The sequence below is a fragment of the Podarcis tiliguerta genome (genome assembly GCF_965153285.1).
Source record: "Podarcis tiliguerta genome assembly, chromosome: 13".
In the NCBI taxonomy this organism is placed as follows: Eukaryota; Metazoa; Chordata; class Lepidosauria; order Squamata; family Lacertidae; genus Podarcis; species Podarcis tiliguerta.
Window position 1 is genome coordinate 34,381,934 of NC_139546.1, and position 21,341 is coordinate 34,403,274.

Consider the following 21,341-nt stretch of genomic DNA (forward strand, 5'->3'; position numbering starts at 1 on the left):
AAGTGGTTTACAACAAGAATTTCTATATGTATTCTAAAAGCCCACACGTTCTGTATCCAGATCTGAAAAGGGTGTGCTGAGAATTTGGTTGCTTTCATTTCATTTTCGACTCTGCTCCTTACTCTTTCTGGTGGAGGAGTTTAGCCTTATATATACCCTTTTTCTTCTGATTCCTCAGATTTGCACAAAACCGGATGTTATGTTCTTTCGGTCTGTCAGATTTGCCCAAAGCCAGAAAACTGCACAAGCAGCTATACAGTTGCCTGGCTCTGTGCTTTTGTTTACTTCTTGGGTGGGGGATATTAAAACAAAAACAAGATGTGCACACAGCTATCTGTTGTCATGCCCTGTTGGCACTTAACTGGGGTGATAGAATCCACAAACTAGAAAGCAGGGAAAAACACAAAAGATAACACCTGCTGGTATGAATAGGAAAGACCGAAATTGTTTCTCATATGGAAATTAAAATACGTGTGGGTGTGGACTACTCCAGTGTAATTCAAATTGTGTGTGTGTGTGTGTGTGTGTGTGTGTGTGTGTGTGTATAAACAACTAAATAGTGCTCAGATGCAGACAAGCTCTTTTGTCCCCCAACTTAAGACCTATGGTTGAGAGAGAAGGCCTTGACTCTTCTCCCTACCAGCCGGACCTTAGGCAGTGGAGTGGACTGTTAGCCAGGTTTGACAGATTAGAATCGCTAGTTCAGGCCCCAGAGATCTTGAGGGCCCCACAGGGCTGGAGGCGAGATCCTGTGGCCCTTCAGACGTTATAGGGATCCAACTCCCATCAGCCCTGACCCTTGGGCAGGTGGGCTGGAGCTGATAGGAATTGGAGTCCCGACAACATCTCAAGGGCCACACAGGGTTCTTTCCATCTGGGCTTTAGGGAGAAGTGCATTGAAGCGACTTCTTAGAATCATAGATTGGAAATGTGTGTGTGTTTGTTTTCCAGACAGCCGCGAAGAGAAAGTTTTGGGCAGCATCCTCCTCCCCAGCTATGAGATCCGGACAGCGTTCTCCAAGGAGAAGAAGAACCGGCGCTTCATATTCAAGGTCAGTCCACCCCCCAGTGGGATGCTTGTTTTCTTCCAAGGTCTGTTATTTTGCTGTCACCCAAGGTCTGTTGACAGCCATGAGTGATGGGTGAGAGATTCAACTCAGTTTGCATTTGAAGGTGAACTTAAGTCCCACTGTGCAAAGCAATAGGAGAACCCGAACAGAGTCGCCCTTCAGAATCCGCATTTCTGCATATTTTGGCAATGCACACAGTGTGTGCATATACTAGGGGAAAGTGTGCACGTAAATGAAAACAGCATATGAAAAGGCATTATGTTAGGGGGAACTGCTTTGCAAAAAATGTGTACGTGAGGCAAAATTGCACACAAACATACGTATATTAGGAGAAAATTGCCGAAGAATTTTCACGAAGCCTTTTTTTTTTTTTAAAGAAAGCTAATAAATTGCAAACTGATGTGGAAATGTGGGGGAATGACTGGAAAAATGAGAAATGGAGAGAACCAAAGCCGACAGATTCTCTCCTCCATTAGCCAGCCATGCAGAAAGCCCTGCAGAAGCCCTCAAGCCCACCCTCGCCTCTGCTGTCCAGCTGTTGCCCACCAGAATTTCCGTATGCCTGCTGCCCCCTTGAGGATGCCTTGGACCACTGCAATGACCCGTCTTTTTCTTCTTTTACCTTCCAGGCCGAACATCCTGGCATGAGAACCTATTATTTCAGCGCAGACACCCAGCTGGACATGAATAGCTGGATCCGCGCCATGAACCAGTCGGCCGCCGCTGAGTGCGACTATGGAAGCTAGTAAGGGCTGGGGACGGGCAGTGGCGTAGCGTGGGGGGTGCAGGGGGGCCCGGCCGCACCGGGCGCAACATCGGGGGGGGGGGGGCGCTCGCACTCACAGCTCTCTGCCCCTACCTGGCTCACTCACTCTCTCTCACTGCAGTGCTGGCTGTGCGAATCCGATCCGAGCCACCGGGTCGCTGCCCACTGTGGAGGGGAGGGTGCCAGGTGTGCGGTGCGGTGAGAGAGCGAGGGACTATCTGGGGGAGGGACAGTGCAGCGGGGGGTGGGCGCAAATTACTTGCCTTGCCCCGGGTGCTGACAACCCACGCTACGCCACTGGGGACAGGTGTATTCTATGCACAGCCCTGCGCTGGCTGGCTGGCTGTAACCTTGCCTCTGGGTTTCTGGTTTGGGGATGGGGCATGAACCCATCAAAAGAGGGACTGAGAAATAGGAACTTTTGAAAGGGAAGCAAGTTCCATTATGGTCAGAATCATAGAGAGATTAAAGGTGCATATTTTTAAAAAGTTTTCTGGGAGAGAGATTCAGTTAGCTTAGGATGGGAGACTCTTCTTCCCGTTGTGCTCCCTTGGGGAGGGGGCGCCACTGATCAAGGACCACATCCAGCAGCCGAGACAGACGCCCACTGTGGGGAGGAGGGCAAAGCCAAATGTAGGCAGTGTCGCTCGCCTTTCAACCATCGCCTTCTCTCTCCTTCTGCCACTCCCGCCATCGCCCTCTGCCTCCCCACCCAGCAGGCTACCCAGAGAGGGACAAGTTGTTGTTGCCAGACACCCAGACTCGTCACTTTGAGATTAGTTTTGAAATTAGCCCGTGGACACCCTTATCCTGGGAATGTGGGGTGTCTGGGTTCATGGGTTACCCAGAAGCAACGTGGGCAAGATGGGGAGGTTAAGCCGTGAGCTTTGAAAGAGCCAGCTAGGTTGCGGCGCGGGCTGGTCCATTAGGGCGAAGCAAGGCCTGGCCCCACCCATCTCAGCCTGCCCACAGCCACTCCACATCTTCCTTCCTTCCTTCCTTCCTTCCTTCCTTCCTTCCTTCCTTCCTTCCTGTCATTGACTCTCTGGCGCCACCTACTGTTGGGCTCCCTACATTCTGCCCTACCAGTCTCAACGACCATGCCTCTCCTGGTATGCCCCACAGAGGAACTTACGGTCTTCAAATAAAAACATCTTGAAGGTCCCAGGCCACAGAGAGGTTAGGCTGGCCTCAACTAGAGCCAGGGCTTTTTCGGCTGTGGCTCCAACCTGGTGGAACGCTCTGTCACAAGAGACAAGGGCCCTGCAGGACTTGACATCTTTCCGCAGGGCCTGCAAGACAGAGTTGTTCCACCAGGCTTTTGGTCAGGGTGCAGCCTGACTCCCTCCCTCGGCAATCTTTACAAAACTTTAGTTTATGGTTGCCATCAATTTTGATTTTAATTAATTTTTATAATGTTTTTATAATGTTGCACTATTTTAGTGTTGTTAGCCACCCTGAGCCCGGCTTCGGCTGGGGGTGGGCGGGATATAAATAATTTTTATTATTATCACAGTGGTGCCTCGCAAGACGAAAAGAATCTGTTCCGCGAGTCTTTTCGTCTTGCGGTTTTTTCGTCTTGCGAAGCAAGCCCATTGGCGGATTAGCGCTATTAGCGCTATTGACAGTTTAAGGGCTAAAAACGGCTTTTTAAGGCTTAAGGGATTAGTGGTTTTGCTGCTAAAATGCTTTTAGCAGCTTAGCGCTTCAGAAAAAGGGGTTTTGGAGCGGAAAAAAAATTCAAAAATTTTCGTCATTTTTCGTCTTGCGAAGCAAGCCCATAGGGAAATTCGTCTTGCGAAGCGCCTCTGCAAACGGAAAACCCTTTTGTCTTGCGGGTTTTCTGTCTTGCGAGGCATTCGTCTTGCGGGGCACCACTGTATTATTATTATTATTATTATTATTTATTATTATTGTGAGGTTGAACACTGGGTGGGGTTGGAGGGGGAGGAATCTTGATCTCAAACTCTCTGCGGGCAAAGGGGAAGGTCATTGCAGGGGAACCAGGCATCTGGGCTTTGATACAGTCTAAAAAAATCTCCCCTTCTGCCCCGCCTCAGCAACCGGAGGGGTCTCCAGAGCCAGTCCCCGTCCACATGCACCAGCTGTGAGGACGTCACGCTCACGCAGAACGACTACGCCAAAAGCGCAGAATCCCTGGAGATCGCCCGTCTCTCGGAGGCACACGACGGGGAGGCCTCGTCATCCGACAGCCTCCATGTGCAGGACAGTCAGGAGGGGACTCCGCGGCTCGGGAGGACGTCGTTGTGCAGCTCACTGAACGGCGGATACAGCCACATAAGGAAAGAGCAACCAGATTTAAGGTAAGTTGGTGGGTGGAGAGGGTGGGAGGGAGGGAGGGAAGAACCAGTTTTCCACCAGGGGGCGCCGTGGGGAGCTAATGATGATTGGCTCCCACAGGTGCCGTTGGGGCGGGACTTGGATTGTCATGTTTGTTGTTTGATTCTGTGCCTTCCTATTTTCTTCCCTCTGTTTCCATTGGCAGCTCCCTGTCTTCCCAGACTCACGGAAGCCCCTCGCCCGTCATCCACCCCAAGCTCTCCTCCCGGCCGCGATCCCCCTCCGAGAGCCCCACGCCTTCCTCCCCATCCCGGACCCCTCAGCCTTCCCCTCTGCTTTCCATCCGCTCCTCTCGTTCCTACTCCCTCCCCCTGACGCCTGCCGAATCGCCTCAGATACCCGACGCCCGCCAGTCGCCCCCTCGCGCGCGCAGGAAGCCCCCGAGAGCTGCTGCCGCTGCCGCACAGGCCATCTCCTGCGAGGACCTGTCCTCCGTGACCTCCCCAAGGGGCCTCGGGCGCCCCAACACCCCCATGGGGCGTGTGGACATTGCCCCCGGCGAGGGCCCTCCCAACAACCCCTACGCCACGCTGTCGCCCGCCACCAGGGGGCGCACCCTGACGCCTGCTGACCGGTATGACGTGTTCCCCTCCTCCGAAGACCCCTATGGCAGGCGTTACGCCCGGAGTCCTCACCACAGCAGGGCCCGGCCCGTGGGCGAGGAAGGCCTGGCGCCCTCATTGGCAAGGCAGCTGCCGCCCAGCAGAGTAAGTAGAGGCTGCGGCACCAGTGGGCAGGGCAGCTCTGAGTTTGGGGCTTATCTTGACTTTGATCCACCCAGGCGCTAACCTTTCCTTTCCTGCCAGTTTGCAGACCGAGGCTATCTCTCCCCGCCATCTGGGACGTCCCGTGCTCTGGTCATGTCTCGGCTACATGGGCGACTGGTGAGTACCGGGGGCTGCGTTCTCCATCTTTCTTTCCCATTCGCCATGGTCCTCCTCTCCCTTGCCTTCCTCTCCCTGTGACACAGAAACAAATGAGTCTGCTGGCTTGAATGTCTCTTTCCTCGCTCGTGACCTGGGCTGTGTGTACCCTGTACTTAACGTTTCTGAAACCCTGAGCCAAAGGAGTCTCAGTTCTGCAGCAGGAAAAGCTCGATTCCGCAACTTGCGTAAATTATGCAAATGTTGAGCTACAAACTTGCTTCCTTTAAAAAAATGAAAAGATTTTTTTTCTTTCAATTTTTTCCAGAAAGCTGCCGATATTATATTGCGCAGTCTTTCTGTGCAATTTGTGGCATACCCTGTTTAGGGAAGTTTTTAATATTTGATGTTTTATTGTGTTTTTAATACTCAGTTGGGAGCCACCCAGAGTGGCTGGGGAAAACAGCCAGATGGGCAGGGTATGAATAAATAAACAAATACTATTACTATTATTATTACAGTCATACCTCATGTTACGGCTACTTCAGGTTACGTGTTTTCGGGCTGCGGACCGCGGGAAACCCAGAAGTACCGGAACGGGTGACTTCCGGGTTTCGCCACTTCACGCATTCGCAGAAGCGGCGCTTCAGGATGCGAACGCTGCGGGTTGTGGACGTACCTCCGTCACGGATTACATCCGCAACCTGAGGTTCCACTGTATACCACACAGTCCTGCTCATGAGCTTCCCTGGCTACTCTCCCTAACACTTGCCTTCCCTTTCCCTACAGATCACCCCCCACTCTGCCTCCTCCAGCTACCTCCACCTACCACCCCTGCCCCCCCTGCCTAACCGGCCCACCCCTGGGAAAAGGACGTCCTTGGGAACCACGGTATGTGATTTCGTGCTTGATCCTCCCTTGAGTCTAGGACTTATCAAACGTTGGCTTAGCAAAAAGAATAGGCTGGCCAGGAAAGAACAGCAGCACATTCTCTGAGCTCTGTTTTAATACCAAACTGTCCTCCTGTCCGTCGTGGTTAACACTGGGCTCCACCATTTCCCACCGTTAGCTTAACATTGGATTGAGCAGCCCTTGAATTAGTTAGTCTTGAAGCCATGGGCAACTTATCCTGATAAATACGCCCTCTTAATGCTGAACACATAAATGTCTTGGGCATATTTAATTTTCTTTTTTTTAAAAAATATAATTTTTATTAGTTTTTCCATTTAACCTTTATATCATAGCACTTTATGCATTTTCCAATTCTAATTACACTCATTACAAAATACCTCAAAATTTAGTAAAAGGTAAAGGTACCCCTGCCCATACGGGCCAGTCTTGACAGACTCTAGGGTTGTGCGCCCATCTCACTCAAAGAGGCCAGGGGCCAGCGCTGTCCGAAGACACTTCCGGGTCACGTGGCCAGCGTGACATCGCTGCTCTGGCGAGCCAGAGCCGCACACGGAAACGCCGTTTACCTTCCCGCTAGTAAGCGGTCCCTATTTATCTACTTGCACTTGACGTGCTTTCGAACTGCTAGGTTGGCAGGCGCTGGGACCGAACAGCGGGAGCGCACCACGCCACGGGGATTCGAACCGCCAACCTTTCGATCGGCAAGCCCCAGGCGCTGAGGCTTTAACCCACAGCGCCACCCGCGTCCCTTCCCTCAAAATTTAAGTAAATATAAAAAGGGAGAAAATTTCTCATTACAAGTCTTCAGACAACCCTGCTAGTGATGTTAATCACTTACAGTGATCTTTCAATTATCGTATAAATTTACTCCAGTCCTTTTGAAATACTTGATTGTGCTGGTTTCGGATTCTTCCCGTCAGCTTTGCCAGTTCCGCAAAGTCCATCATTTTCACCTGCCACTCTTCTTTTGTTGGCACTTCTTGTTGTTTCCATTTTGGGGCTCAAAGAATTATTGCTGCTGCTGCTGCATACATAAACAGTCTTTTATGGGCTTATTTAACTTTCGTGGTGCAACACGCTGGCATTTCTCCTAGGAAACCATGTGGGAAGTTCAGGGGCTTATCCAGCCGTGCCTTTGCATGCTGTTCACACCAACCATTTCTCTGTTTTTCCAGTGCCGGACTCTGGTGCGGGAGAGGAGCATCCATTCTGCCGGGGGGCAGCGGTTTGAAAGCGACACTGATGTACGCCCTTCTGTTGCTTCTCATATCAAGGGTTCATTTGTGTGTTGTTGTTGTTGTTTTTAAAAAAAACTTTTAAATTTATTTGCACCCAGCTTTTCAAAAGACAACTGTTGTTTTTTGCAAAGTGACTTAGGAAGCATAGAGCGTAAACATCACTTTGAGCAGGGGAACCTGTGGTCCTCCAGGTATTTACTGGACCAGGGATGGTGGTAGTTGGTAGTTTAACAGTACCAGGAGGGTCACAGGTCCCTGCATCCTTGACTTACGAGTAGATTGAGACATTCTTTCATTTATGGGTGAGGGAAGAAGGAATGCCTCATTTATAACACGGTGTTTGAAAGCTCATTTTTGAAATCTCTTGCAAAATAAGTAACTACTTCCAAGAAAACGGGGTTGGGATCCACTGTTGGGGTCACTGCAAAATAATTAACATTAAACTGGGTTGGAATCCACTGTAGGTTCTCTGCTCAATGCTGAATTTACAGAGAGTTAGTTCTACAGCTTGTTTTATTGTCACCTGTGCAGCTGTCAAGAACACCCCCAGATTGTTGCCACTTTCTGTTTACATTTTCAAGCAAAAACCAACTCGGAGAAGTGCCTCTCTTCTGACACTCAAACAAAGGCTTTGTTTGAGACATTTTACTACACACTGAAATTGGCTGAAGGTGGAATAATTCCCCCCAATAAAACTGTGTGCATCGGTTTCATGCTGCAACACGTCAGTTTTCTAACAGCATTAGAAGTCGCCTGGGGTTTTACAGGGTGGGAAATCACCCTGTAAGTCTGGATGTGCCCAATGTTTTGTTGTCTTGGGTGAGGTCAGGACAGTCAAAAAATAAAGTGCTTTTTCACACAGCGCACCGTTGGACTGTGGAACTCACTCCCACAAGAGGCAGCGAAGGCCACCAAGTTGGGATGTTTTTAAAAGAGGATTAGATACATTGATGGAGGGCAAGGCTATCAACAGCTACTATCCCATGGGCAGAGTGCAGTTGTGCTCATGTCCTGCTTGTGGGTTTTATATGGCCTCATCCAGCTCTCCTTATGGTTTTTTTTGAAAAAAATCTGTCTGAATTAATTTGGATCTCATTTTTAGTCCAGTAAGAATTTGAGTTTATTAATTTAAATGATTAACTGACTGGCCTTTGGGACGCTACGTTGTTAATAGCGTAACCCATCTCTGATTTGGAAGCTCTCAGAAAAAAAGAAAGAATCTCACCAGGGCTGTCTTAAGCATATGCGGTGCCAGGGTGCAGGCTCTTCCTCGGACTCAACTCTCGGGCCCTGGACTCTCAGCCTGGCGCCCCTGAGAGCCTGGCACTCTCGCAACACCATGCCAAACATTTGTCCCAAAGTGGGTTTGCCTGCTTTTATAAAGCCATGATTGTATGTGCCGCAGCACCATCTGGTGGCTTCTCTTAGAATCGCACCCCCTTTCTCCTTCTAGGCTCTCTTGACAAAACTTTGTGGCCAGGACAAGGTGCTTCGTGGTCTCGAAGAGGACACGGCACAGCTCCGGGCTGAAAAGGTATGACTTACTTTACCCCCATTTCCTCTTTCCCTTCCTCCTGCTATTAAACTGGCCATCTGATTTATTTTGGCTTAAGTTGAAATGGTTGGCCCTTTTTTTTACAGGAGCGGATTGAGAAAGCCTTGGAGGTGACACGCCTGAGGCTGGAGGAGTTTAAAGGCCAAGACGCCACGATGGAGAAAATCTGCTACCAGCAGAGGCAGCTGCAAGACGAACTGGTGCAAACCCGAGCTCGCCTCTGCGATCTAGCGCTGGTGAGTTGCTTTTATTCCCATGCCGGGAGGCTGAGCTGAGAAAACACTGTAGCCAGGGGTGGAGGAAGGGGTGTGTGGTGGGGGCGGACCTCCCCGGGTGTCACCACAGAGGGGATGACAAAATGCCAGGCGGCACTCACCGCAGGGCCTGCAGCACGCCTGAGCCATACGTCTCTCCTGGGAGAGATGCAGTAGCTTAGGCGCATGCAGGCCCCACACTGCCCAAAAGGTCTGCCCGCCGCCTCCCCCCTCAGCTGTAGGGCGGCTGAGTGGGAGGAGGCAGACAGACTCCTTGGAGGCCCCACAGAGCGTCCTGCCCCAGCTGGCCCCACCCCTGGGCACAGGGCACACACTCCGCCCCAGGCGCCCAATCGGCTTGCTCCGCCGCTGACTGAAGCCATAACCCCTGAAGTTTAGGTTGAAGGGCTATGCTGAGAAAGCGATGGGATGCTCACAGTAGCTGTGCAGTGAGTAGTTCTCGCTTAAAAAGGTAAAGGGACCGCTGACCATTAGGTCCAGTCGTGGCCGACTCTGGGGTTGTGGCGCACATCTCGCTCTATAGGCCGAGGGAGCCAGCGTTTGTCCGCAGACAGCTTCCGGGTCCTGTGGCCAGCATGACTAAGCTGCTTCTGGCAAACCAGAGCAGCGCACGGAAACGTGTTTACCTTCCCGCTGGAGCGGTACCTATTTATCTACTTGCACTTTGACGTGCTTTCAAACTGCTAGGTTGGCAGGAGCAGGGACCAAGCAATGGGAGCTTACCCTGTTGCGGAGATTCGAACCGCCAACCTTCTGATCAGCAAGCCCTAGGCCCTGTGGTTTAACCCTCAGCGCCACCCGTGTCCCAGTTCTCGGTTAATACTACAGATCAGAGATGAGGCAGAGGCTCCTTTCGGTTCCCCGTCAAAATTCCTCCAAGTTGCAGCAAATTGCCCCCTCTCACCTCCTTCGAAGCCAAATTGAGAACCTGGTCGCATGAGGAAGTCTCATACCCCAATTGCCTTGCATACAGACTGGTTGGACTTTTTAAGACTTTTTTCCGCATTTTTTTTTGACCCCGTGTAGAGCAGGGACTCCTGCCTTTGATGCTAACTTTTTTCTTTCAAGCCCCTCAGCCCAACACTCAGGCAACACCCTCCCACTGCCTGCTTTTCCTTTCTATTTGACCAGTGTTCAAAGGTGCATGCCCGGTACTTAGAGGGCCAGGACTTCTGTGGAGAAGAAGCAGCAGGCTTACAGAGACCCCCAAGTTTACAGAAGTACAAAAAAACTTTGGGAGGGGGGGGGAAACATAAATGCATATTGGGGGCACCCTCAAGATAACCCAACAAGGACTGAGAATGCCCAGTGGCCACTGACTGCTGAGTGACTATTGTTATTGTTAGGGGGCAGTTGCACACAGAACGGTGGGTGGGAATGGATGGGAGCACTCCATACTGCAACATTTTGTTGCAGATCTCGTGTGTGTGTGTGTGTGTGTGTGTGTGTGTGTGTGTGTGTGTTTTCATAAAATATTAGGCAGGAGGCATTAAAAATAGCATCTTCACCTGAAGCGGTATAGCCCACCCAGGATTCTATGACCACATTCTGCAGCAGGGCTTTACCAGGCCTTATCTGCAGTGAATCAGCACTTTGTAAGGGATCTAGATAAGCCGCTGAGTCTTTGTTCTTCCCCAACTCAGGACAGTGAACGAGCGTGGGAGGATTATGCCGCCTTGGAAAATGACCTGCAGGTGGTGAAGGGCTCCTTGGAGCATATCCGGACTGTGGGGCACCCCCAGGTATGTGCTCCCCATTTCCAAACCTCTCCCTACCACTTTTTTGTGGTACTTTGCAAGCATTCGGGGCTGTGCATAGTTGCTGCAAAAAAGTGACAAAACTCCAAATTCTGTACTCTGAGAATTCAGGTTTTGTAATCTGAGGACTTTGTGCAAATAAAGACAATTTTGTCAACCGTGCATATATATATATATATATATATATATATATATATATGTATATATATATATGTATATGTATATGTATATGTATAAAATCTGCCTATCAAATTTACATGTATTTTTCGCTCTATAAGACGCACCAGACCACAAGACGCACCTAGTTTTTGGAGGAGGAAAACAAGAAAAAAAATATTCTGAATATCAGAAGCCAGAACAGCAAGTGGGATCGCTGCGCAGCGAAAGCAGCAATCCCTCTTGCTGTTCTGGCTTCTGGGATAGCTGCGCAGCCTGCATTCGCTCCATAAGACGCACACACATTTTCCCTTACTTTTTAGGAGGGAAAAAGTCTTATAGAGCAAAAAATACGGTATTTCCTTTTTTCTGCTGGGTAGGTAGGAAGATGAGCTGTCCACCAAATATTAAGGTCCTCCTCTTCTGACCTGTGGAAATCCACCTCAGTCTTCATCCTGGCCCTGTATTTTCTGGGATTGATGTCTATGTCTGCCACTGCCACACAGGCTAAAAACTTATTCAAAAATTTTAAAAAATGATAAAAGGCATTGAGTCCGTGCTTCGTAACTGCGACCTGCTCAGTAGTTGGTGAAATAATCCAACCCCAAAATGGTCTTCCTCAGAAATAAATGGCAGGGTTGAGATTGTGGAATCACTGCTAGATTGAGCTCATGGCTCTGATCTGGAGGAGGTAGTGTGTGTTAGGAGGTGGTGGAGACATGGTACCCCAGGCCCACAGCTCTGCAGCAGAGCATCTGTTCTGCATGCACAAAGGCCCAGGTTCTGCCCCTGGCATCTCCAGGTAGGACTAAGAAAAACCCCTACCTGAACCCTTGAAGTAAAGGAGAGAGAGGGAGCTTCAGGCCAAACCTCTCTCTATCTGTGACTCTTCCCCAGGCCAGGCCCCTTACCAGACCTGCATTGCTGAGCTGGGAATGGAAAAGTCTTGCCCCAAATCCCGCCCCCCCCCTGCCCTGGTGTCAACAATCCTGAGCTATGCAGGTTGATGGCCTGCCTTGGTTCAAAGCATCTTCCTATCTTTCCGCACTGATTCCTGTTGCCTCCACCTGTCTGATCCTTTCCTCCTTAGGACCAAGTAGCTGCCCAGCAAGATTTGTGGAGGATCCACGACATCCTGGCAGGACTGAGATCCAGCCCAGCCAACCACCACGCCCTAGAAAGCAGAAGATCAGGTGCTGAACGCAATACTGTCCTAGGAGCTGGGAGCCGGCAGCCCAGGAGGAGGGAGGGAGGGAGAGGGGATATTTAGCAGGTGTTGCCCCTTATGAGTCTTTGTTTGTAACATCTGAACCTCTCCATTGCAGGTGTGTCTCCAGCTACCACCCCAACCCTGGATTCTCATCTGGGGCCAAGCCACACATCCCAGCAGCTTTGTGCAGGAATGGAGGTATGGGGTTGGTCTCTGGGTTCAAATGGTACAGTGGCGTCACCATCGAGACCTTTGGCTCTTTGAAGTTAGGGGTTCTGTGTTTTAATTGTGGGTGTTTTTGTATTTCAATATTGGTGCCCCTGGTTTTGGTAAGCTACTTAGAAGCCCATTTGGGCATTAAACTGTGTGTGTGTGTGTGTGTTTATGTACTTACTTTATGGCTAGATAAAAACAGTCATACCTCATGTTACGTTTGCTTCAGGTTGAGCGTTTTCAGGTTGCGTCCTGGAAGTACCGGAAAGGGTTACTTCCAGGTTTTGCCATTTGTGCATGCGCAGATGTGCAAAATGACGTCACGTGCATGCGCAGAAGCGGCGAATCACCACCCGCATGTGTGCAGACTCCTTTTCAGGTTGTGAATAGGACTCCGGAACGAATCCCGTTCACAACCAGAGGTACCACTGTAATATTTATTTCATGTACACAGCTTCATTGCGAAGACAAGCTCAAACAGTTTACAAAAATAGGAAAAGCAACTGACAACAACAATTTAAAACTTTCATAAGTTAAAACAGACGTAGACTAAAAACGGACTTAAACTTGCATCAGCAATCTGGGTAGGCTTGTCTAAACAAGACTGTTTTTAGCAGGTGCTGAAAAGGGAATAGTGAAAGTACCCGCCTGACAGCTGTCTATCTATAACACACACAGGCAGACTGAGGATGCATCACTAATAATGTTCACTCTTTTTCTATGGGCGCCCGAAGGAGTTTGAACTGTCTCCTCCTCCCAAATCCACCCTGTCCTTCCACGAATCCACCACCAGCCACTTGCCAGCCACAGTGGGCCAGCTAGACAGCCCTCGGGCAGGGAATCCACCTGTAAGTTTCTGCTCCAACAGCATCCCCAGTTCCCTCCTTGCAGCCTCGCCCACTTTCTCTTGGCAGCGGCTGAGGTTCGCTGATGTTGTGTTCTTTGCCAGCAGAGTCCACCTGCTTCCTGCAGAGGGCAACAGGGCTCATCACGGCAGTCGGATGCCACCAGGCGACCTCGATACAATTCCTCCGGGGAGCCCGCAGAGTCCGAGAAAGTGAGGGCAAAGGATGTGGTTGGTCCAGGTAAGTGAGATGCGGGAGGAACATGGATTTACGTATAAGCTAAACAAGTTATAGCTTAGGGCCCCTCTCTCTTGGGGGCCCTCAACAAATTTAAAGAAAAAAGATGGATGGACATTTCCAAAATATAAGATAAAAAAAAATAAAACCTACATACAGCAACAGTGTTTTGTGTTGTTTAGGCTCCTATGATGTAAGTAATGGGCTGTTGGCTGCTCCCTAAAGTATCACTGGTTTGCTGATGTCTAAAATAGGGTGCCTACATTCTGCATGGACTGGTTGCATGGCAACAAGCTTTAGATACCTATTGGGTCCATAAATTACCACATGGCATATATTCAACTCAAAAAACAGCAACAATTTGTTGTTGACAAAGGACAGCTGGACATATAAAGGGCACCATTACCTTCAGTAGCTTAGGGCCTCATCAAACCTAAATCTGGCCCTGCACACATACAGGGTGCCTTCTCAGGTCTCAAGTTTCAGTGTGGGTTGACTTGGGTAGTTGACATTTGCTTCTTAACCCAGGGTGTGTTTTGGGCACTTCTGATTAGCGAGAAAGATGGATCCCTTCATTCTTTTCACAGCTTTAGTTGTGAAACTTTGGGTGCTTCAGGTGAGATTGGACTAGATGACTTTCCAAGTCTCCCGATTCTATAATTCTATGAACTCTTACTTCCCTTTTGAATTACCCACCATTCCCTTTCCCCACCCACTTTCAGAGTACTGCTTTCCCATTGGTCAAGCAAGGATTCCGCCATTAGTGCTCACCATTGGTGGCTTAACCTGCCCTGATGTTGCCACAGAGTGTGGTGCATAAGAGCTGCCTTTTGAGTTGAGTTGAGGGCCTATCCCTGCCAGGACAGAGGTGGGAACTAGGAAAGAGAAGCAGAAAACTTGGGTTCTGCACCCTCCGAATGACTGCTCTGTCTCCCTCCTCCTTTGCAGATCACGGGAGCCACATCAGCAAACTCTGTGAAGACACTGAGCACAGCATAATCAAGGTACGCGGAGGACCCTCAGAATCATGGCAGCAGAAAATCTATGCATTGCAGGGGTGTGGTGCCCCTCCAGATCTTGTTGGACTACAACTCCCATCATCCCTGTCCATTGGCTGGGCTAGGCTGTCTGGACTTGATGGAAGTTGGAGTGCAAGCACCTCTGGAGGGCACTGTGTTGGCTATCCCTGTTCTAGTGCACGACAGGGGAAAGGCAGGTTTTGTTTTATTACTTATTAATATGTTTATGCTCTGCTTTCCCTAAAAGGTTTGTAGTGGTTTGCATTGCAAACAAAACACAATTTAAGCTTCACGGCTCCTGTTGAAACTGGAGTGGCTAATCGACATCTTGCAGGTGGGTGGGTCTGATCCGGGCCCCCAAGCAATACCCCGGGCCTGACTCTTACCTATTTCAACAGGCAGGAACCACCAAGGGAAGAAGGCTCAGAGCCAGGGGGTTAGCAGTGGGGTGATGATGATGAGTGGGCAGAGGGAGAAGCCTGGGAAGAAGAGGTGGAGAGAAGTTCAGAATCGGATGCTGAAGCAGGAGAGGAATCCTGCTGTTGTAGAAGCCAGGGTGTCTCCTCCTCCTGCTGCAAAAAAAATTTCCCCTCCTCCCTGGTCTCCCAGAACCAGGAGAGGCATTAAGAGGGAGGAAGAGAGGTTGGCTTCATGCCGGCGCCGTCTCTGATTGCTTGGGAAAAGCCCTGGAGAGGAAGGAACTAATGGCTGTGATGAGGTGGGGACTTTTACTCTCAGGAGGGGCTGCTACAATCATTAGGCCTGAGACTCAGGCAAGACTGTGCAGATCTTGTTCTTGCTAATAAATAGTTAATTCCAACTTCAACGGGGTGATACACTGCCAGCTCGCTCCTGAGAATAGATAAGAAGGGAGGCCTCTAGGACTCTTGGGGTGTACCACGTACACTTCAGAGTCTGAGAAGGATGGCGGGATGCTGCGAGAGAATGCCAGCATGGCTGAACACTGGCAGTAGCATATAAGCAGTTGTTGAAAACAAAATCCCATTTGTGGCAAAGGGAGGGACCCGGAGACCGGCGTTGTGTTCTGGTCTGATGCAGTATCCCACTCAGAAAGCAGCAAGGCTGCCAGACCACAGAGAGCTCCCAGTGAGCAGCTTGCTCCAACAAAGGTTGGGAGCAGGCTGAGGCCTTGTGAGTCCAGCAGTCTGCTCGGGGGCCTGATCCTGACTCAGCTCCCGCCCGGTGCCCCTGCTGCTGCCTCCGACTCCGGATCACTGCTAGATTCAGGGGTCATGAATCTCAGGGTCATGAATGAGGTCAGGTATCATGAACGAGGGGGCCACTGGTCGGCGGCACCTCCTAACCCCTGATCTTGCGTCATGTCTAGGTCGTCCCCACAGAAGCGGTCGCCTCTCGCCGGCCTCGCATGAGTGCCCAGGAGCAGCTGGACCGGATGCAGCGGAACCAGGAGGCCAAAAGGAAATCGGAGGCTGCCCAGCCAAACGCTCTGGGCCACCGGCGAGACTCTCTCAAGCGCGGGTCCGGCCGGGTGGGTGAGAAGCCTTTTGGAGGGGGGCACCCTGTGCTCAGCGGGGAGGGGCCAAGAGGCGAGGTCTCAGCCATCTCCTACAGGGAGGCCCCATGCCCTTGACCCTGGATGTCTCGGGACAAGGGGTGGCGGTATGGGCAGAAGGGCAGGTGCCGGGGGGGGGGGAGCTGCACCCAGTGGGAAGTGCTTGAGGGGCTGGGTTCATCGTTTTCCTGACAGGGAACAGGTGGGTAATGTGGCTGGGAAACAGATACAGTGGTACCTCTGGTTAAGTACTTAATTCGTTCTGGAGGTCCGTTCTTAACTTGAAACTGTTCTTAACCTGAAGCACCACATGGGGCCTCCTGCTGCTGCCGTGCCACCGGAGCACGATTTCTGTTCTCATCCTGAAGCAAAGTTCTTAACCCGAGGTACTATTTCCGGGATAGCGGAGTCTGTAACCTGAAGCGTATGTAACCCGAGGTACCACTGTATACCTTTGAGTTCTGTAAGAGGGAGAGGGAAATCTCGTTGCAGCTGGAGCGTGGAATAGGAAAGCTAGGACTCCTGGGTCCTGAGAGAGGGGGGGGGGGCTTGGAAGGGCTGGAGCTCCTCCGGCAGTGGTGTGAGATGCCATGACTCTGGCCAAAGAAAGGCTGAAATCAGGGACTCCTCCTATTTTATGCAGCAAAATGGGATTGTGTGTGTGTGTGTGTGTTTTAGAAGAGTCATCCACATCTTTAATTAAAACCACAGGGATGGTTATTATTTTCGCGGTGTGCTTAAGTTCCAATTTGGGTTGGTGAACGAGGGGAAGTGCTCTGACCTAAGGGGGCCGGTGGGGCCAGAACAGCCTTGTTCATGCCCCGTTCCCCTTCCCCGTGATTTAATCTCTCCTTCAGCCCCTCCCCAATACCCCCCCTGAGCCATCACCCAAGGAGGGCGTGCAAACTGGGGGACTCAAGCCTCCTCGATGCCCCCCGACCCCTGAGTGGGAGCGACAGCGAGTAATCCAGCTCTCCTACGCCCTGGCGACAGAGGCTTCGCAGCAGCGGGGGAAGCGCATCGCAGGTACTAGGAGAGGCAGCGGGGGCTTTTGGGGTCTGTGGGGCAGGAGGGGCAGGTAGTCAGGGGGTGGGACTCAAATCTATTTGTCTGAAACATTTCTATTCTTTCTTTCTCAATTCTCAACCTCCCCCCCCCAAAAAAAACCCCCCATCTTCCAGCTGCTGCTGGGCCTGATGGTGTCCCTGCCCTGCCTTCTACTGGAACACAACAATAGCAGTAAATGCCAAGCAGCCCACTCCATAATGTACCGTATTTTTTGCTCTATAAGACGCACCTAGTTTTTGGAGGAGGAAAACAAGAAAAAATAATATTCTGAATCGCAGAAGCCAGAACAGCAAGAGGGATCGCTGCGCAGCGATCCCTCTTGCTGTTCTGGCTTCTGGGATACCTGCGCAGCCTGTATTTGCACCATAAGATGTACACACATTTCCCCTTACTTTTTGGGAGGGGAAAAGTGAGTCTTATAGAGCAAAAAATACGGTATATGCCAATAGCTCCTGTTTGCTGTGTACAGAATTCAAATGTCCATGTGGTTGATGGGAATTCTTAATGTCGTCTTTCTCCCCAGGAAGGACCAGCTCTCACTCCTCCCTAGACGATATCCCTGTGTCCCATGAAAGCCTGAACCATCATGGCCTCCCCGGTGACAGCCCCTCCAGAGAGCCAGAGCTCCGTGGACCTCTGCTATCTGAGCATGACCAAACAGGTGCTCGGAACTCAAGCTGCCACGATAACTCCAGAACGGCGAATCAGGGGGCACCCCACGCAACCAATCGAGTGCCGGGTGCTTCAGAAGCATCCGATTGGCCGCCGCCTCCTCTTCCCAAGGAGGCGGGCCATTTAAAGCCCAAGACTCTGCAGTTGGAGTCGCACCTGCTGGAACCAGCCAATGAAGAGCTGCCCCTGGTCAGTGGTCCTCCCTGGGCGGCGCCTTTGCCTCAGCCAACCAGCCAGCACCTGTCTATCTCCAGAACAGCCAATTGGGCATCTGAGCAAAGCCTCGTGGGCGGGCAGGGTGCAGCCAATGGTAGGTGCCTGAAGTGGAGGAGCGAGAGCCAGTCCCGCCATGTGGTGGCCTGCCTTGGCGAGACAGCGCAGCCTGTCAGGGTCACCCTGGTAAAATCCAGCTTTTAGCTCCAGAGGGTGGAGGACCAGGATTGAGGGGGGGGGGTGAGGAAGCCCTGCTGCGTGATTCCATCTTTCTCTAACAGGGACAGGGCAGAAGAATAAGTTCAGTCCCATAGAGTTGGCAGGCTCAGAGCGACAGTTTCCATAGGAATATGAGAAGCTGCCTTATAACAAGTCATGCCATTGGTCCATCTAGCTCAGTACTGTCTACAGTGATTGGCAGCAGCTCTCCTGCATTTTGGGCAGGGAGTCTTTGCCAGCCCTATCTGGAAATGACGAGGATTGAACATGGAAACTTCTGCATAGAAAGCAGATGCTATACCACTAAGCTACGGCCCTTGCAAGTCTTCCACTCCTTTTTTTGTAACTCTCCAACCCTAGATAGCATCATAAAAAAAACTTGTTATAAATCCCAGGGATCAGAACCGCAACACCGCCCCCCCCCCCCGCTCAAAGCGCATGCACTCACACATATATGAACATGTTACACGTGTCTTTGCGCACAAGGACACGAGTCTGGCAAGATGCACCATTCCATCGCTATCACGCTGACTTGCACACACAAGTTTAGGAGAGTATCTTCGACGGGGTTCATTGCTCTCATCTTCTCCTCCAACAACCTTTGCAGGATGAGAGTGGTGGGGGACTTATACATTGGCATGGCTGTGGAAGCACAGCAGGGTTATGGGGGTCCTGAATTCAAATCCCTGAGGCAAAGTGGCAGAATTCTCAGTTGTTCCCAGTTTGCCTCAGGAGACCGTGCCTGAGGTCAAGCTACTCGCCCAGTCTCTACAATGAGTTGGTGGCAGAGATGCTTCCCTTAATGCTGTTCTGGACTATAGCTCCCATCTGCCCCAGGAGCATGCTTCTGGTTGGGGTAGATGGGAATTGTAGTCCAAAACAGCTGGAGGGCATCAGGTTGGAGAACGCTGCTCTAGGATGTGGCAGGTGCAGGTATTTATTTAGCCCTTCCCAGGGAGAAGGCCGGGGGAATATTTTTTTCCTAAAGAAATAAAGCATCTGCGCTTATAGATGCATAACTGCTAGTTTATGATAGGAAACACACACTCAGGCGGCCATATCCATTCATGCCTGTCTTGACACCCTGTTTGCTCCCATCAGGGGAGCCAACTTGAATAAAATATTGTGGGGGCCCAGGTAAGCCCCACCCCACATAATCAGTCAAATGATGCAATGCTCACACCATTTGAATGGGAATGCCAATCAACTTTGTTGGGGCCTGGGCCCCCTCAAATATTTTATTGGGGCTGGAGCCCCCACGGCTCCTAGGAGTTGGCTCCTATGGCTCCCACAGATTCACATCCACCCAAGCCCATTCCCTGAGGCACCCAATACGGCTAGAGCGCCTTGCTCCACGCAAATTCAGCTCTGCAGCTTAAGAACTTCAGAAGTTACTGGCCTACAAAGATGGTTTAGTTTTCTTGTTCACAAATGCCTGTGGCCCTCATCAGTGCACACGGATTGTCATCTTGAAAGAAAGACAACCAACTCTTTTCTTCCAGTTTACCTTTCCTAGTTGCCTGGAGGTGTTTAGTAATCGCCACAGGTGATCAGAGAAGGGGCTTTGTAAAAGCCTGTGCTTTTGCCTTTTGCAAGGCCAGCGAATTTAGAGGGCAAGGTGAACATCTAGGCAGGCAGAGCAGCTCTCCCTGAAGGCGAGTAGAAAACACAGCAGGTTCATGGGTTTAGGAAAACCGGGTTTTCCAGCATTTATTAGGCTATATTTGCACAGGCCCTCCTTAGCAGCAGGTGTTCAGGGTTTCCTCTGCCCTGGTTGCCTGTAAGAGGCTTTTCTATTGCTCCCAGGCCCTTAGGTTGTATATTGGGCCAGGGTTTCTTTTTTTAAGAAAAAGCACATGCCAGCAATCTCCCCCGCTCCGCAAATAGTGAATGCATCCTCTGCCTTTGGGTGATTCAAGTTCCTAGAATTGTACAATGCTGGGTGGGGAGAAATGAAGGTGTCTGTTGTTGGAATGTGTACATTAGGGGAAAAGAAGGGAAAGCAGAACGTGAACAGCTTTAAAAGAGGAGCAGACAGATTCATAGAGGAGACAGCTATCTTATGGCTACTAGCCATGACGACTAAGATTTGCCTCCACACTCAAAGACAGTGATGCTTCTGAATGCCAATGGCTGGAAAACACAGGAGTGGGGAGCGCTGTGTCACTCACAGGCTTCCGGTTGGTCACTGTGAGAATGGGATGCTGAACTGGCTGGGACACTGGCCTGATCCAGCCGGGCTACTTCTCATGTATTTGTGGAAGGGGAGCGGTTGGCCGAAGGCAGTGATGTGAGAGGCACCGTGGAATGCCTATCCAAGCCAACGCAGGGGGTGGCGTATGAAGGTTGAAAAATTCCTGCTTAAAACAAGGCCCTGGCTTTTATGCCAGGGCAGCCAGGATTTGGCAAGGGTTAGGTAAGTGTGGCAGTGTGGGCTGCACAAGCTAGGCAAGGGCACATCCTGGAACAAAATTGCTTGCTGGGGAGTCAGAGAGAGAGGGAAAGGGAGAGTGGATTGGGCAAGGTGATGGGGGGGAAGGGGAAACTGCAAGGGAAGAAGAGGGGTTGTATCAGAGGAGAAACAGTGGGGAGGACACTGGCTGCTGCAGAATTTGGAAGGGAGACGGGGGATTTGAGTTGCTGAGGTGCCCATATAAGGTGCCCTGCCAATGCAGGATGCTGCTCGGTGGGTTAACGGGTGAATCGTAGCCCTGGTGGGCAGGTCCACTGCTTTGCCAAGGTGCCCTGGCCCCAACACCAGCTCTGTTGCCAGGCTTGTAACCCCACCAAGAAATGCAACCCCTAACGTTCCTGGATGGAGACTTCGGCATGGTGAATTAACAACCGGAAACCCAAAATCAGGACTGTGAAAGCAAAATGCCGCGACCCTGGGCCTGCCCCGGGGAGCTCAAGGGATGCCGGAGCGATGCAGCTTGAACGAGGGATCCCTGCGGTAACACCCACCTGCACGTCTGCCAAGGCAACTGCTGCATCTCAGCGCTTTGGTGGGGGGGGGGAGGATTCCCTCTACGAAGACTTGCTTCTCCCCCAAAGGAGGCAGTTTCCACCTCCCTTTGCATTTTAACACTAGCAGCTGCCTGCTCCCCTTGTGTGAAAGATTCCAGTTCGTATACTCAATAAAAGATTAACACGATATA

At 50.9% G+C, this 21,341-nt stretch overlaps 1 protein-coding gene across 4 annotated transcripts in view; it reads left to right on the forward strand.

Annotated features, from left to right (window-relative positions):
• Positions 1 to 21,341, forward strand: part of PLEKHA4 (pleckstrin homology domain containing A4) — a 45,126-nt gene extending 23,785 nt beyond the window's left edge. For 3 of the 4 annotated variants that reach the window (XM_083411569.1, XM_083411570.1, XM_083411568.1), the window contains exons 5-22: positions 952 to 1,052; positions 1,700 to 1,815; positions 3,897 to 4,160; positions 4,343 to 4,904; positions 5,004 to 5,081; positions 5,850 to 5,951; positions 7,148 to 7,216; positions 8,664 to 8,744; positions 8,852 to 9,001; positions 10,684 to 10,782; positions 12,044 to 12,146; positions 12,279 to 12,361; positions 13,111 to 13,224; positions 13,329 to 13,461; positions 14,407 to 14,462; positions 15,826 to 15,987; positions 16,869 to 17,037; positions 17,603 to 21,341. In XM_083411569.1, coding sequence (XP_083267695.1) covers positions 952 to 1,052; positions 1,700 to 1,815; positions 3,897 to 4,160; positions 4,343 to 4,904; positions 5,004 to 5,081; positions 5,850 to 5,951; positions 7,148 to 7,216; positions 8,664 to 8,744; positions 8,852 to 9,001; positions 10,684 to 10,782; positions 12,044 to 12,146; positions 12,279 to 12,361; positions 13,111 to 13,224; positions 13,329 to 13,461; positions 14,407 to 14,462; positions 15,826 to 15,987; positions 16,869 to 17,037; positions 17,603 to 18,168 — 3,008 coding nt within the window. In that variant the 3' untranslated portion in view covers positions 18,169 to 21,341. The remainder of the gene's footprint in view (positions 1 to 951; positions 1,053 to 1,699; positions 1,816 to 3,896; positions 4,161 to 4,342; positions 4,905 to 5,003; positions 5,082 to 5,849; positions 5,952 to 7,147; positions 7,217 to 8,663; positions 8,745 to 8,851; positions 9,002 to 10,683; positions 10,783 to 12,043; positions 12,147 to 12,278; positions 12,362 to 13,110; positions 13,225 to 13,328; positions 13,462 to 14,406; positions 14,463 to 15,825; positions 15,988 to 16,868; positions 17,038 to 17,602) is intronic. The other variant, XM_083411571.1, reaches the window with a different exon arrangement.